The 13,497-nt window shown below is 37.5% G+C and overlaps 1 protein-coding gene across 2 annotated transcripts in view; it reads right to left on the bottom strand.

Moving 5' to 3' along the window:
- Positions 1–13,497, bottom strand: part of TERF1 (telomeric repeat binding factor 1) — a 29,526-nt gene that overhangs the window by 12,282 nt on the left and 3,747 nt on the right. For both annotated transcript variants that reach the window (XM_081069907.1, XM_081069908.1), the window contains exons 2-6: positions 12,979–13,074; positions 7,791–7,912; positions 5,542–5,628; positions 2,760–2,909; positions 1,923–2,032 (exon numbers count right to left, since the gene is read on the bottom strand). In XM_081069907.1, coding sequence (XP_080926033.1) covers positions 1,923–2,032; positions 2,760–2,909; positions 5,542–5,628; positions 7,791–7,912; positions 12,979–13,074 — 565 coding nt within the window. The remainder of the gene's footprint in view (positions 1–1,922; positions 2,033–2,759; positions 2,910–5,541; positions 5,629–7,790; positions 7,913–12,978; positions 13,075–13,497) is intronic.

The raw sequence follows: 13,497 nt of genomic DNA, 5'->3' as shown, positions 1-13,497 counted from the left end.
GGTAATGAACTAGGCACCCAGGACACAAAGCTAATGAAGAACCTGCAAAGAATCCTGAATCTAGTGAGACATGGACAGGCAGAGGTGTGCTCCTTTCCAAGATGTGTGGCTTGGTGCTGTGGGAGCACAGCAGTGATAACTCTGATGAGAGCTCAGCAAGACTTCCTACAGGCGATCTCTTAGCTAGACCTTGAATGGCAAGTAAGGGCTTGCCTTGGAGAGAACAGAAAGAAGGGAACTCAAAATTGAAGCAAGCGTAAAGGCATGAAAGAGCTTGTAACATTTCAAGATCAGGGAGAAGTTCTGTGTTGCTAGAAAGTACATATATGTGAGCAGGGAGGGGTTAATGCTTAGAGACAAGGTTGTTTATGGCAAAAAACAGTCTATGTGAGGCTTTGTAAGTCATGCCAACAAGTTCTAACTCATCTAGTAAGAAACAGAAAGCCAACAGAGGTTATTAAGCTGGGAAGTTATTTAAACAGATTTGTTTTCATGGGGAGCTAACTCTGGAAGTCATGTCAAGGATGGATTTGTGTGGTACAAAGCTGAGTAATAATTTAGGATATAAATGACAAAAGTAGATTAGAGAGGCATTTCTGAGATGGGATTCATAACACTTGGGGAGATAACTGGATGTGTGTGAGGTGAAGAAGACATAAATGAGAACATCAAGAATTCTGTTTCACACACATTGACTCTGTGTAGGAGGGCATTTGAAATAAGTGGGTGGTACTATATAAGGAGGGCACATAGGAAATGTGTTCATTATCTGCAAGAATCATGGTAAGTTTTAATTTTATTTTAAAGTAGTATTACACTGGGCAGGAAGGCTGGGCCACAGAATGCACTGAGTCTTAGTATTACTAAATTTTGATTCCCTAAACAAGATGAAATAATTGAGCCAGTAAAAATAAAATCTGTACTTCTCAAAATGGGTCTGAGACAAACATAAGCCAAAGAGCAAAATGGGTCTTAAGACAGACATGAACAGAGCCTTTGGGGAAGACAACCAGCGAGGAGCAGGCGATGCTGTCACAGGCAGGGAGGGCAGACTAAGGTAATGGAGCTCAGTCCTGAGGGGACCGAAGCCACGCCCATCTAACTGGGACCCCAATGCCCACCTCTAAATAAATAGCTAGGATGAGGAATCTTCAGGGTTCAAGTCATAGCTCCAAGAAAAAGCAGCAATATTACATCTACTGTCAAATGCGTCCTTCCAGAGACATGGGATTTGACTGGGTTAAGGGTGGAATAGCGGGAATGGACCAATGGTTCAATAGACAAGGTCTTTATAAGGGTAGAGTTGATCTTTTTCGATAGGATTAGCTTCCAAAGCCAAAGCGACAGGTAAAACTCAATTCTGTAAAAATCACCCCTGCAAATCCCTAAAGAAAGTTTGGAGACTGAACTTGTCTCTCGATATGTACGATTGACACGGTGGTTTCCCTCCAGCACGGGAGCGAATCACTATTTCTTCAGTGGAGCACCAGCCGAAGCGGGTTAGCTTACCCTTAGAGAAGATGTACAAAAAATGCTTTAAGATGTGATTAACAGAATAAGTCTTGGGACAGTAAAAGTCACATGATGAGGGGCAGTGGGGTCTGAGGACTAAGGGGTGCAAATGAGTCAGGCTTCCAACCTTCACACTGTTCTAGAGAGCAGGTCCCCCGAGAATGCTAAATGCTATTACTCACACCACTTAAACTGCGTGTGTTCTCACTCTGTGTTTTCGTTCAGCACATATAACCAGAATTTTGCATAAACCATGAAGAAACTCTACATACTCCAAATAGCCAAATGTTAATCATCAGCAAGACAAGACACCCACTGCTCAATGATTTTTATGAGCAATGCCTCACTAGTATCACTTTGATATAAAGATACTGCATTCGTAAGACAAAAGTATCAGTGAATTTACAAACCTTTTTCCTGTATCCAAATTAGCTTCACTTTCCATGTCAGTATCACTGCTATCAGGTTTATCTTGAGAAATCATTCTTGCTCTTTTACTTTCCACCACTTTTGCTGCTGCCTTAAAAAGGGGGGATGGTGAGAGACAAAGAAGTGCATTAAGCCATTTTAAACAAAGAGCAGTAGATTAAGGCTTCTAATTCTTTGACGGTCATAACCAAAGTGTCTGTTCACAGACCAATAAAGGGCACTGTGTTGTTTATTTTCCTCAGTATCTATGACAATACCAGCAGCTACTTTAGCTACCTGCTTGGTTTGTAAGCATTATGGAGGTCTTTTCTTGTAAATGTATTTGCTACACATAATACTCTCTAGGCAATTTTAAGATAAAAGGTCAGTTAAAGAAAGGCAATAAAAATTCTAGATATTATAAAATAAAACTACCTCAAATTAATCAATGTTTGTTAAAAATTTTTGAGGCTAAGACAGAGAATAAAATGTTATAAAAATTTTAGTCTACCCCTTTTCCAAAAATATTCTAAAACTTTCTTTAAAATTTAAATTTAAACTAAATGTTTTTTTCACTTACTTCTTAATCCATTCTAAGTTTTCCACTTCAACTTTTTAATTTGAGAAATTTTTCCCAACCTTTATTTTGAAAAGTTGTAAAAATACTGCAAAGGTGACCGATTAACTCTTTAGATTTACTAATTGTAACATTGTCACATTCTTTTACAAAAATCACTAAATAAAATTCTGATTTGTTTTTAAAGGATTTCTATTTAAAGTATTCTCCTTTATTATAATAATTTCTCCTAAGTCTACCAGTCTCTCTGAAATTTGCATACCTTCATTAGAAAGGCTGATGATTTTTCACTGAGCACATAATTCACAAAACTCTTAATTTTCACCATCATGTGGTTGTAACTGAAGTGTTGAAAAAAGGAATGAAATGTATCTTTCTGAGAGATTATCATATGCAATTTCCTTTGTAAAGGCTAAAGAAAACAGAAGAAACAAAAATCACAAATAAGATACTAGAAATTTTGTCGTAACCAAAAAGATCGCTAGAAATATAAACTGAGACACAATTAAGAGATTTAAAAATTTTTCATATTTTAAATGGCCTATCAACATCTTTTTTTCTGACTTTTAAGAAAGTACCTAATATTTCACACACATACAAAAGGACTTTAAAAAAATATTATGAACCTGTATGTCCGTTACAAAGCTTGAGAAATAAGAGATTATCTGTACAAATGCAGGGCTTGTTTACTACGATAATCTGACTGGTAATCCCCTAGCCTCCTTCTCCTCAAAGTAACCATTACCCTGAATTTAGAATGTACCATATCCGTGCATTCTTCATACCTGCATTACACATGTATACATACATAAATAATACATCGTATTGTTTAGCATGGTTTTAACTTTATATAAATGGTGTTATACTGTGTATTCTGAATCCTGCTATACTTTGCTCAACTCTATGTTTATGACATTTACCCATATTGATTTGATATGTGTAGAACTTTCGCTGTTGTATAGTATTCCGTTGATCAAAAATACCCATTTACTCCTTCATTATTCCAGCCTGTTGATAGTATTCAGGCTGTTTTCTATTACCACAATGCTGTTCAGTGTTCTTCCACATGTCTTCTTGGCGTAGCACTAGTTTCTCCTGTACAGTAGTTCTTTCAATGCTGGTTGCACAATAAAAGCTATAGAACTTATAAAAGTCAACCTCTCAGGCTCTATCCCAGACCAATTGTCCCAGTAGGGCCTGGGATTTTTTTTTAAATAAAGTTTTACAGCTTCTAAAACGTGTAAACAGCTACCTTAAGGTGTATATCTAGAGGTCGGATGCTGGAATGCATGCTTATAGATGTTGCTAAAATGCTCTCCCAAGTTTAAGTACCAATTCACTCCAGAGAGGAAGGCATAGCAGTCCTAGCATTTCTCCACTTTTTGAACCAACTGCTGGTATTGTAGGACCTTTTAAATCACTGCCCTTCTGAGGTACAGGAAATGCTATTTCAGTGTGTTACTCTGCATTGCCCTGCTTGCTAATACCAATGAGGTTAAGCTCTCTCTGATGCTTACTGGCTATAAGGTTCTCCTCTTCGTGAAGTATACGCAGAGTAGAGTTTTTAGTAGCCTCATAGTACTAAGGCAAAAAGTAGCGGCAGAGGAGACACCAAATGTATCAGGCTTTCTGCTGCAATCTGGAGGGTTATATCCCAGAAATAGGAGCCTCTATTTCAGACAAACTGATATTCAGACAAATATCAGACAAACTGAGCCTCTAAAAACTATAGCCTACCCTCAATGTGTCTCAGTCCCTCAATGGGTTAAGGTGACAACCCCCAACTCTAGACATACCAGCAAGTGAAAAGGTGCTCACCTTCATTAGTCCTCAGGGGAATGGAAGTTAAAGCCCAATGTGATACATACATACGTGCCAGAATGACTAACACGAAAACCACAGATAAGGTCTGTGAAGCCACTGGAACTCTCCCGCAGTACCGAAGGAATTAATGGAATGCAACGATTTTGGAAAACTGGGAGTATCTAGTAAAACTGAGTATGTGCATGTCCTATAACCCATCAATTATATTCCTCAGTGTACACCCAACAGAAACACATACATATTTGTTCTACAGAAGATGTGTAAAGACATGTAATAGCCAAAAACTGGAAAGGATTCAAATGTCCATCAACTGTAGGAATAGATCAACTGTAGTCTATTACCACAGTGGATCGATGAGAACGAACAACTGTTGCTATAGGCAACACCAGGGACCAACCTTACAAATGTAAACCTGCTATATGACGCCAGCGTAAACCAAACGCATCTTGGATGTCCTAAAGACAGTGGTTACTCCTGAGCAGGTGGCAGTGACTGCAGGGAGGGCGCTGGTGATGCTCTTGATCTCGGGGCTCGTCACACAAATGTGTTCCTTTTGTGACAACACATCTGCTTCCATATGTATGATACGTGCACACCACTAGAGGTATGCTACCGGTCAATACAAAGTTTGCTAAAAAATCTGTAACACGATTTTTTCTTTGAATAAGCTTAATTGATTCCAATGGCATTTTGCTTTTAATATTTAAAAACTTAGTCCTGTTGACCTTAACATTACACATACACACAAAAACTACTAATGATCACATAAGAAACTTCTAGAAAAAAATAAGCAAGTTATAATGCCTCCTTCCATACCTGCATTGTCCAGTACAGTAACCACTAGCCACACGTGACTACTAAGCCCTTGAAATGTGTGAGTCCTGAATTTAGACAAAACTGTAAAATGCACGTTGCAAAGAGTACAAAAAAAAAAGTGCAAAATATCTCATCAATACGGTTTTATATGGATTAAAAATGTTAAAAATGTTTTTTTATATATTGGGTTAAATAAAGTGTTATTAAAATTAGTTCACTTGTTTCTTTTCACTTATTTCATGTGGCTACTAGAAAATTTAAAATCACATATGTGACTTATATTTCTATCGGACAGGACTGTTCTCTACTGTTTAAAAAATAAACCATTCCTTTCCTCTTCCAATATACTTTCAATTTCCTCATTCCATATAAACAGTTCTCAAATTCTGATTCTACACAATTACCGTGTTAGCGTCTGAATCACCAAATACTCTTCCAAAGACTTCTTCTGCTTCCTTATAACTGCCATTTTCCAAACAAACAGCTACAGCCTAAAAGACAGGATGACAAATACATACCGCATATTGCTTTTTGAAATATCTAACTGTTGTTTAAAATTGAAGTAACTCAGGTAAGTCTAAACTAGTTCATTTAAAATATTTTATGTTGCTATGGAAGGCAGTGTGGAGGCTCCTCAAAAAATTATGAATAGAATTACCATATGACCCAGCAATCCCTCTCCTGGTATCTACCCCAAAAATCTGAAAACATTTAGCCATAATGACAAGTGTGTTCTAATGTTCATTGCAGCTTTATTTACAGTGGCCAAGACATGGAAACAGATGATTGGAAAAAGATGATGTGGTATCTATACACAATGGAATACTATTCGGCGGTAAGAAAAGATGAAATAGGAGCATTTGTGACAACATGGATGGATCTTAAGAGTATGATGCTAAGCGAAATAAGTCAGACAGAAAAAGCAGAGAACCCTATGATTTCACTGATATGTGGTATATAAACCAAAAACAACAAAAGAACAAGACAAACAAATGAGAAACAAAAACTCATAGACACAGACAATAGTTTAGTGGTTATTAGAGGGTAAAGGAGGAGGGGGGTAGATGAGGGTAAGGGGGATCAAATATATGGTGATGGAAGGAGAACTGACTGGGTGGTGAACACACAATGTGATATATACATGATGTATCACAGAATTATACACCTGAAATCTATGTAAGTGTACTAACAATTGTCACCCCAATAAACCAGTTAAAAAAAAAGTTAAAATAAAATTCATTAAAGTGTTTTACTTAAAAAAATATTTTATGTAGTAATTTTGATTTGATAAATCATATAAAATATTTCACAGACAAAATAACAGTGGTTTGAAAAGAGGAAAAATTTTCATTGGCCCATTGCATGTTTACTCATAAACACCCAGCATTCTGTCTCTTTCTAATTTAGGCCAAATTGAAGGCAGGTATTAATAAATAAATTAGGAGCTACATTATATATGTTTAGGACCCACCTAAGTATTTTAAGTAAAAAGAAAAGGAGAGAGGAGGTAAATGGCATTTGTGATGATTAGGAGACATAAAATTTGCGAGTAGGATCTCTGGATAATCTCTAATAGAAACCTAGGAAGCCAGATGCTTTTGAATAATCATTTTATAAATTGGCCTTTTTGATACCATATGTGGTAAATATGGAACCACCATTACCATCTAAGTAACTTTGTAAACTTGGGCGAATTATTTAACCTCTTGGTGCCTCAGTTTCCTTATATGTAAAAGGATAGAAATAAAAGTACCTGTTTCATAGGGTTGTAGTGAGGATTAGTTACATATGAAAGTGCTTAGAATAGTACATACTTGGCAAATAGTAAGCAATATATTACATGTTTGCTATGTATTTTATGGTAACCCACGCTTTATACTATAATAGTCTATTATCAAAGGCCTGCTTCCTCTAGAAGCCGTCCTCCTCCAGATGGGAGTAACATAAATCTCTTTGCTGTAGGTTGAAATTCTTAAAAGCAGCAGTCATTTTTCTGCCCATTCTCTTCAGGTCTTAATTCTACCGGACAGTCACTATGCTATCAATAATTCTTGGGCAGGTAGGATACCACATGGATGTTCTCTCCTACCCAACTGTAAAAGAAAATTTTTTTTAAGTAAGGAAAAGTGTATTTATCTAACAAAATCTCTAGTATGTGCTTTGCCTGTTAGCAAAATATATTTTCCCTGCTATTATTATACCTTTAAATGACTTTTTTGGCTTCTCGCTCTTTATTTGGCTACTCTTAAAATTCTCTCTACACACTTAAAACTTCACATTTTCTTAATCACAAAAAATCCATTTATTTGGTATCAAATATTCGAATATGTTTATATTTATAATCTTTAAATAAACATTGGGAGAGCACAAACCACGAGTCTTTGAAAGTTGCTTGGTAATCTTTAAATTGATGAGGCATATTTTCTGAAGTGCGGAAAATAACACTTTGGTAGCAAAAATTAAGTCCCAGCTCTCAGAGCTCATGTCAAGACTATACACCAAAGGTCCAATTTCTAAAGAGAATGATTATATTAAACTGTACTCTTGGGTTTAGTGTCCAACTTTCATTAAGTGGCTCTTAATTTCTTCAGATGCTATGTATTTTTATTTTCCAGCAAAACAGGTAATTATAAACACAAAGTAGCACTCATACCTGAATTTTAATTAAATTCTGTATTTCTTCATGAAGTTTGTCATGTTCCTTTTCAAGTGAATCCCAAATTATCAGGGCTGATTCCAAGGGTGTAATTCGGTCATCAGTTTCAAACTGAACATCTTTTAAAACCAGAACAAAAATAATTAGAAAGCTAAGTTGAACACCACTTTGTGAATTTTTAAAAATTCATTTCTTTGAATATTTACTGAGTGTGTACTGTCAAGCACTGCTCCTGTAAATACCAGGTTAGGGAAGTGATTTGATTTTTCAAGTTAATTTCCTTATTAAAATCAACTTTAACAATGGAAAAACTAGGTAAGTTTATAAAACTTACTTTTCTTTACTAAAATATTACTTTTAAGAGCTAAAATAAACTATATTTTATATAAAGTGTCACGGTAACAGAATTCTTACAAGGCTCATAAGTCTAACTGCATTATAAAAAACCTCTAGAGCATACTGATTTCAAAAATCAGTTTATTTTGAATTTGATTTTAGCATATGCTACTTGAAATCCTTGTTATATATTGTGTGGATATTTGAAACAGGATCTTTCAAGTTATTTTTCTACCAACATTCTACCAATCACCAAGGCTTAAAATCTGAGGACTCACTGTTTTACTACTTCCTCTTTCTCATCACCATATCCGATTTGTTGCAAAACACTGTACAGTGGTTTAAAAAACTTGACTTTGGAGTTTCTCCTGGACCCCATCATGTATTACCTGTGTGGTGTTGAAAAAGTTACTTCATTTTTCTTTTCCTCACCTACAAAATGGTGAAAATAAATTCTATCTCATAGGATTTGTGTGACTATTTAATTAGATAGTATTTGTACTGCTTTTAAACTTTCCTAAAATACAATTTTTACCAGGTTATCCTAATCAAAGACTCACAGTGGCTGACAGCTACATAACAAATTAAATACAAACATCTCAATCTGAAATTCAGAACCTTCACCATGTATGTCTTAGATCTATAATCTATAATTCATCCATTCAATATATATTGAGCACTCACTATGAGTAGGCATTCGCCTAAAAACTGAGAATATCTCAGTGAATAAGACAAACTCCCCATTCTTAGGATGCTCACATGCTAATGACAGAGACAGGTAATAAACAAATTAACAAATAATTTAACTTCAGAGTAATAAGAGCTAGTAAGAAAATAAAGGGTACTACGGGAGGAATCAAACTGATGCGGGAGTTAGGAAAGGCCTCTCTCAGGAAGCGACAGTGGAGCCAGGATCAGCATAATGTGAAGCAGAAGTGGCAGTCACTTCAAGATCTACAGAGAAAACATTCCAGAGGGAATGAACAGCAAGTACAAAGGTCCTGAGTAGGAGTTGGGTGTTCAGAAAGACAGAAAGGAGGTCAGGCGGCTAAAGCAGTTGGCAAGTGGGACACAAGCCATCAGAGATGAGGGAGGAGGGAAGGAAATGCCTATTTGGGAACTCTGACTGGACAACGAACAGGGCTAGCTGGGGGGGCTGGATATGGAATGTGAGGAAAACGAAAGGACTCCCAGGCTTTACTAACTGGATAAATGGTGCTGCCGCCATGGACAGGAGAAGCCTGGGTGAGGAGCAAGTTTTGGGAGTCAAGCATGGAAATCAAGAGTTCTACTATCCAGGTAAACTATTGTGGCCAACTAACTCAAATGTTTCGTCTTGTCTAGACTACCATTTTCACATTCTGATGGAACCCATCAATCCTAAGCGGCTTAGAGCAAACTCTATCTCCGTCTTGAATTCCTTTCTTACTCTAGCTAAGTGACCGGGAAATTTCTTTTCCTTAAATCTCTTGTATCACTATTCCCATCTTCGCTATGCCTGTCAGTATCTTATGCTTATACTTACCTCAACAATCCCTTAGCTTTCCAGTGTCTTGAAGGCAGAAAATCTCTTACTCTACTATGCATAATGACATTTCAAGTTCTGAGGCAGGAGTTATTTAGTATATTCCTGCCTATCCTGGTACACTAGTAGTTCCATAGCAACTATGTAACAAACATACTTAAGAGAATTTCCTTTTTTTCCCCCTTTAAAAATTTGAGGGAGCTTGCAATTTAATATTAGCTGTTTCAACAATTTCTACTTTATTTCTTGTTGATTTCTCCAGTGTTTCTCCAACATTTTAGATATAAAAATATATTCATTCATAGACCCAGTCTCTATAGTCCAGGCTCTGTGCCAGGCATGGGACACAAAACATGAAGAAGCAAAAGTGTCTGCACTTATATGTGGAACTTACATGAGAGCTATGAAGGAAGACAAGTAGACAAAGCTACATGACTGGTCCTTGACTAGAATTATGTACTATGCCAATGGTTCTCAACCCTAGCTTTATGTCAGAATCATCTGAGGAGCTTTTGGAAAATACACATGCCTAGGCGTATCCCCCAGAGATCAATTTAATTAGTACAGAGCAGAGGCCATGCACCTTTGTTTTCTAGGAACTCTCTAGGAAAACCAGTGCATCCGAGGAACAGAGGATTAGCTCTCAGAAGGGATACCAGGAAAGAATCCTCCGTCAAAGAGAAGTCGTCTGGACTGGGACATTACGAGTAAACAGAAGATAAGCAAGTGAAGGGGACGACGATGGCAAGAAGAGCATTTCAGGAAGACGGAGCAGAAGGTAAGGCAGAGGTCTACGAAAGACAGTCACTCACAGTTAACACTCGCTGAGGCCCTTACGTGTCAGGCATTGTGCTAACTGCTTCACATGCTGGAGGCCTTTATTCACACAATTTCTTTAAAAAAGTACACAGTATCATCGATCTTGTTTGATAAAGGAGGATCTGTGATCTAGAAAGGTCGCAGCTCCCAAGTGGCAGAAATGGACACCAGAACCCTTATGCCCTACTTGCTTGTCTCCAACGGTGCATTTCCGGAGTGACAGGATGGCTGGTATGGCTAGATTGCCTGCTGTGAGGCAGTGAAATGAAAATGCCAAGGCAGATGGCCTCCTCCTTCTTCACCTCACATCTGCTTTCCTTCTTTCCAAACTGCATTTCAGTACTCCTCCTTCCTAACAAGTCTTGACTGACATTATCGAACCCTTCTCTCTAATCTGCCTTCCTTCTTCTAACTGTGAGATGCAGAAAAAAAATGTCTGTGCACATGTTAGATCTTAACTACAAAAACTTTACCGTGTAGACCTTCCCTTTCAGGGAGGAGGCAGGATATTGCAGCGGGCCAGCACTCCTACGACCACCAGAAAAAAGCTGGACAAATTGTAAAACCACGTTGCTATAGACATGGGATAGCTGTGCGAGCAACAAGAACCAGACGAAGTACAATTCCAGAGTCCTGAGGTGAGCTGATGATGTTTTCTTCCCTGAGTTCATTTACACTGAGGGGCCAGTATACTCCAGGCAGGGAGATTTCGCTGGGGTAAGAGAAATGAGAAAAGTTTCTGGTGGGTTTCTTGGGGCTGCTGGGTGGATTGGAAACTAGAGGAACTGAAAACACAGGTTTTCCCCACAGGACGTTTGCTGAGTTCTGGGGCAGTGCAGGAAACTGTGGTGGAAAGGCAGGGAAATCGCCCTGAGTTGCACAGATCTTAAGAGATAAAGTCCCATGAAAGAAGGAACCTGCCATAAACAAACATTTCTCCTTCAAGACATTTAACATATTTAAAGCTATGTGGGGCAGGAGACTAGGGCTAACGTGGTAGCCCATAGCCATATGTAATTATCGAGCAGTTAAAATACGGCTAGTCCAAATTGAGATGTGTTTTAAGTATAAAGTACACACCAGATTTCAAAGACTTACTGCAAAAAAAGAAAGGGTAAAATATTAACGTTTTATACTGATATGTTGGTGCATGTTTTAGAAATACTGGGTTAAATAAGATAGTGCTAAAATTGATTCCACCTATTTCTTTCTACTTAATGTAACTATTACAATTCTCAATTACATATGAGGCTCACATTGTATTTCTATCAGGCTGTGCTGCTGCAGAGCAACCACAAAAAAATGCAAAAGGGTACAAACACTGAAAATCCAATATATAAATTAAAATGAAATTCTAAACGCTTTCTCGCTTGAGTCCATTATGGTGAAATATATTGATTCTTGGTAACTGACCTTGGCCTATTACATCCAAGATACACCCAAAACAGGATCCTGGTGAATTTCAAGATGAGGAACGCAGGATACTGACACAGACCAGCACCTTTCCTCCAAAAAAGGATTTTCCCACCCCTTTATTGGAGGAATGAAGATACACTGAACAACTGCTGTATGTGAAGCACTAGAATACGCTGTCATGTTATGCATTATGTCATGAACTATAAAGCCACTCTGTTAATAACCCTGTTACCTCACAGTCTGTGTGGTCAGGGATTCTCCAGCTGGGACATTAGCCCCTTTTCTTCAGCCCAGACCTACCTATAATTCTGTCCCCCATATCTACTCTGCTCTAGTCCTAGCCACCTATGGTCCTGGTACCAACTCCAGACCCAACCTCACCTCCGGCACAAAGCATGCTACCTGAGCCAGAGCTAGACGACTGAGGGCCGAGGTAATCATTCGCATCAAAAGGTCCTTTAAATGGCCATGTGGTAATACCGGCCATTATTGACCAACCGAATCAGGCTTGCCCATTACAATCTAAAATGAACTAAGGGGACAAGGGAGATAATACAGCAATAAATCATACTCCCGTATACAAATAAGTACTGAAATGAAGTTCAAGTGAGAGGTTTCAACTATCAGAGCTGCCAGTGAAAAAAGGAATGTGCACAATAGTAAGGGTGACTGCAAAGTTACCATACCAACTTAAAGTACAATCTGTAAGGTAAAGTGCATGAAGCGGGGCACTCCAAAACGGCATCAGAGCCACCTGGGAACTTATGAGAAACATAACTCCCGGGCCCTCGCCCATCCTATTGCATCAGAAACTCCCACGTGGAGGGGAAGGGGACTCAGCGTTCTGTTTTTCAAAAACAAATTCTCCAATGACTCTGAAGCAGGTTAAAGTTTGAGAACCACTGCTCTAAGATAGGGACTACATTTCTTTCACTTCTTTTAGATATGCTTGTGTGTAGATACATATAACAAATACACGTGGGCAAACGCTCAAAAACAAATGACAGCTCCCATCTGTTTTCTTCTCACTGTCTTACCTTTAGACATAGACTGAAATATTTCCAATATAAGTTAAAAACTCGTACTTACCAAGGGTTTTTCCTGATGCAATTCTTGTCAAAAACTGACATATTTGTATAGTTTGCACTTGATAAGCTGTTAGACTGGTTAATCCATGAATAATAGCTGAAAAAGAAAAAAAGTGAATTTTATTTAAACATAGAAAAAACCTTGACCCCACAGTGTCTCTGTGTTTTTTTTTTGAGAAAATAGGTTATAAACATAACACAAAAATTATTGTAAGTTTAGAGCTGCATATTTTTATTTATAGACAATTTTCTAAAAGTCTGAAAAACAGCAATGAACACTTGCAAAATAAAACTGATGTTTCACATGTAGAATAAATATTTAAAACTATTTTCACAGGTAGCACTCTAAACTAACGAAAAGTGAGAGAGCCAAACTGTAAAGTGAGTCAAATCATTATCGGGAAGCTTATTTTACATCTTAAAACTAATATTATAGGAAATACTTCACATTATTTTTGTCACGGTTTTATTTAACTGAGAGTCTGTTTAGTTTACAAAGATTTATTATGAAAACATATTA

This window comes from Rhinolophus hipposideros, assembly GCF_964194185.1.
Source record: "Rhinolophus hipposideros genome assembly, chromosome: 13".
Lineage (NCBI taxonomy): Eukaryota > Metazoa > Chordata > Mammalia > Chiroptera > Rhinolophidae > Rhinolophus > Rhinolophus hipposideros.
Note: the sequence above shows the minus strand (reverse complement) of the source record. Positions and strands in the feature narration are given on the sequence as shown.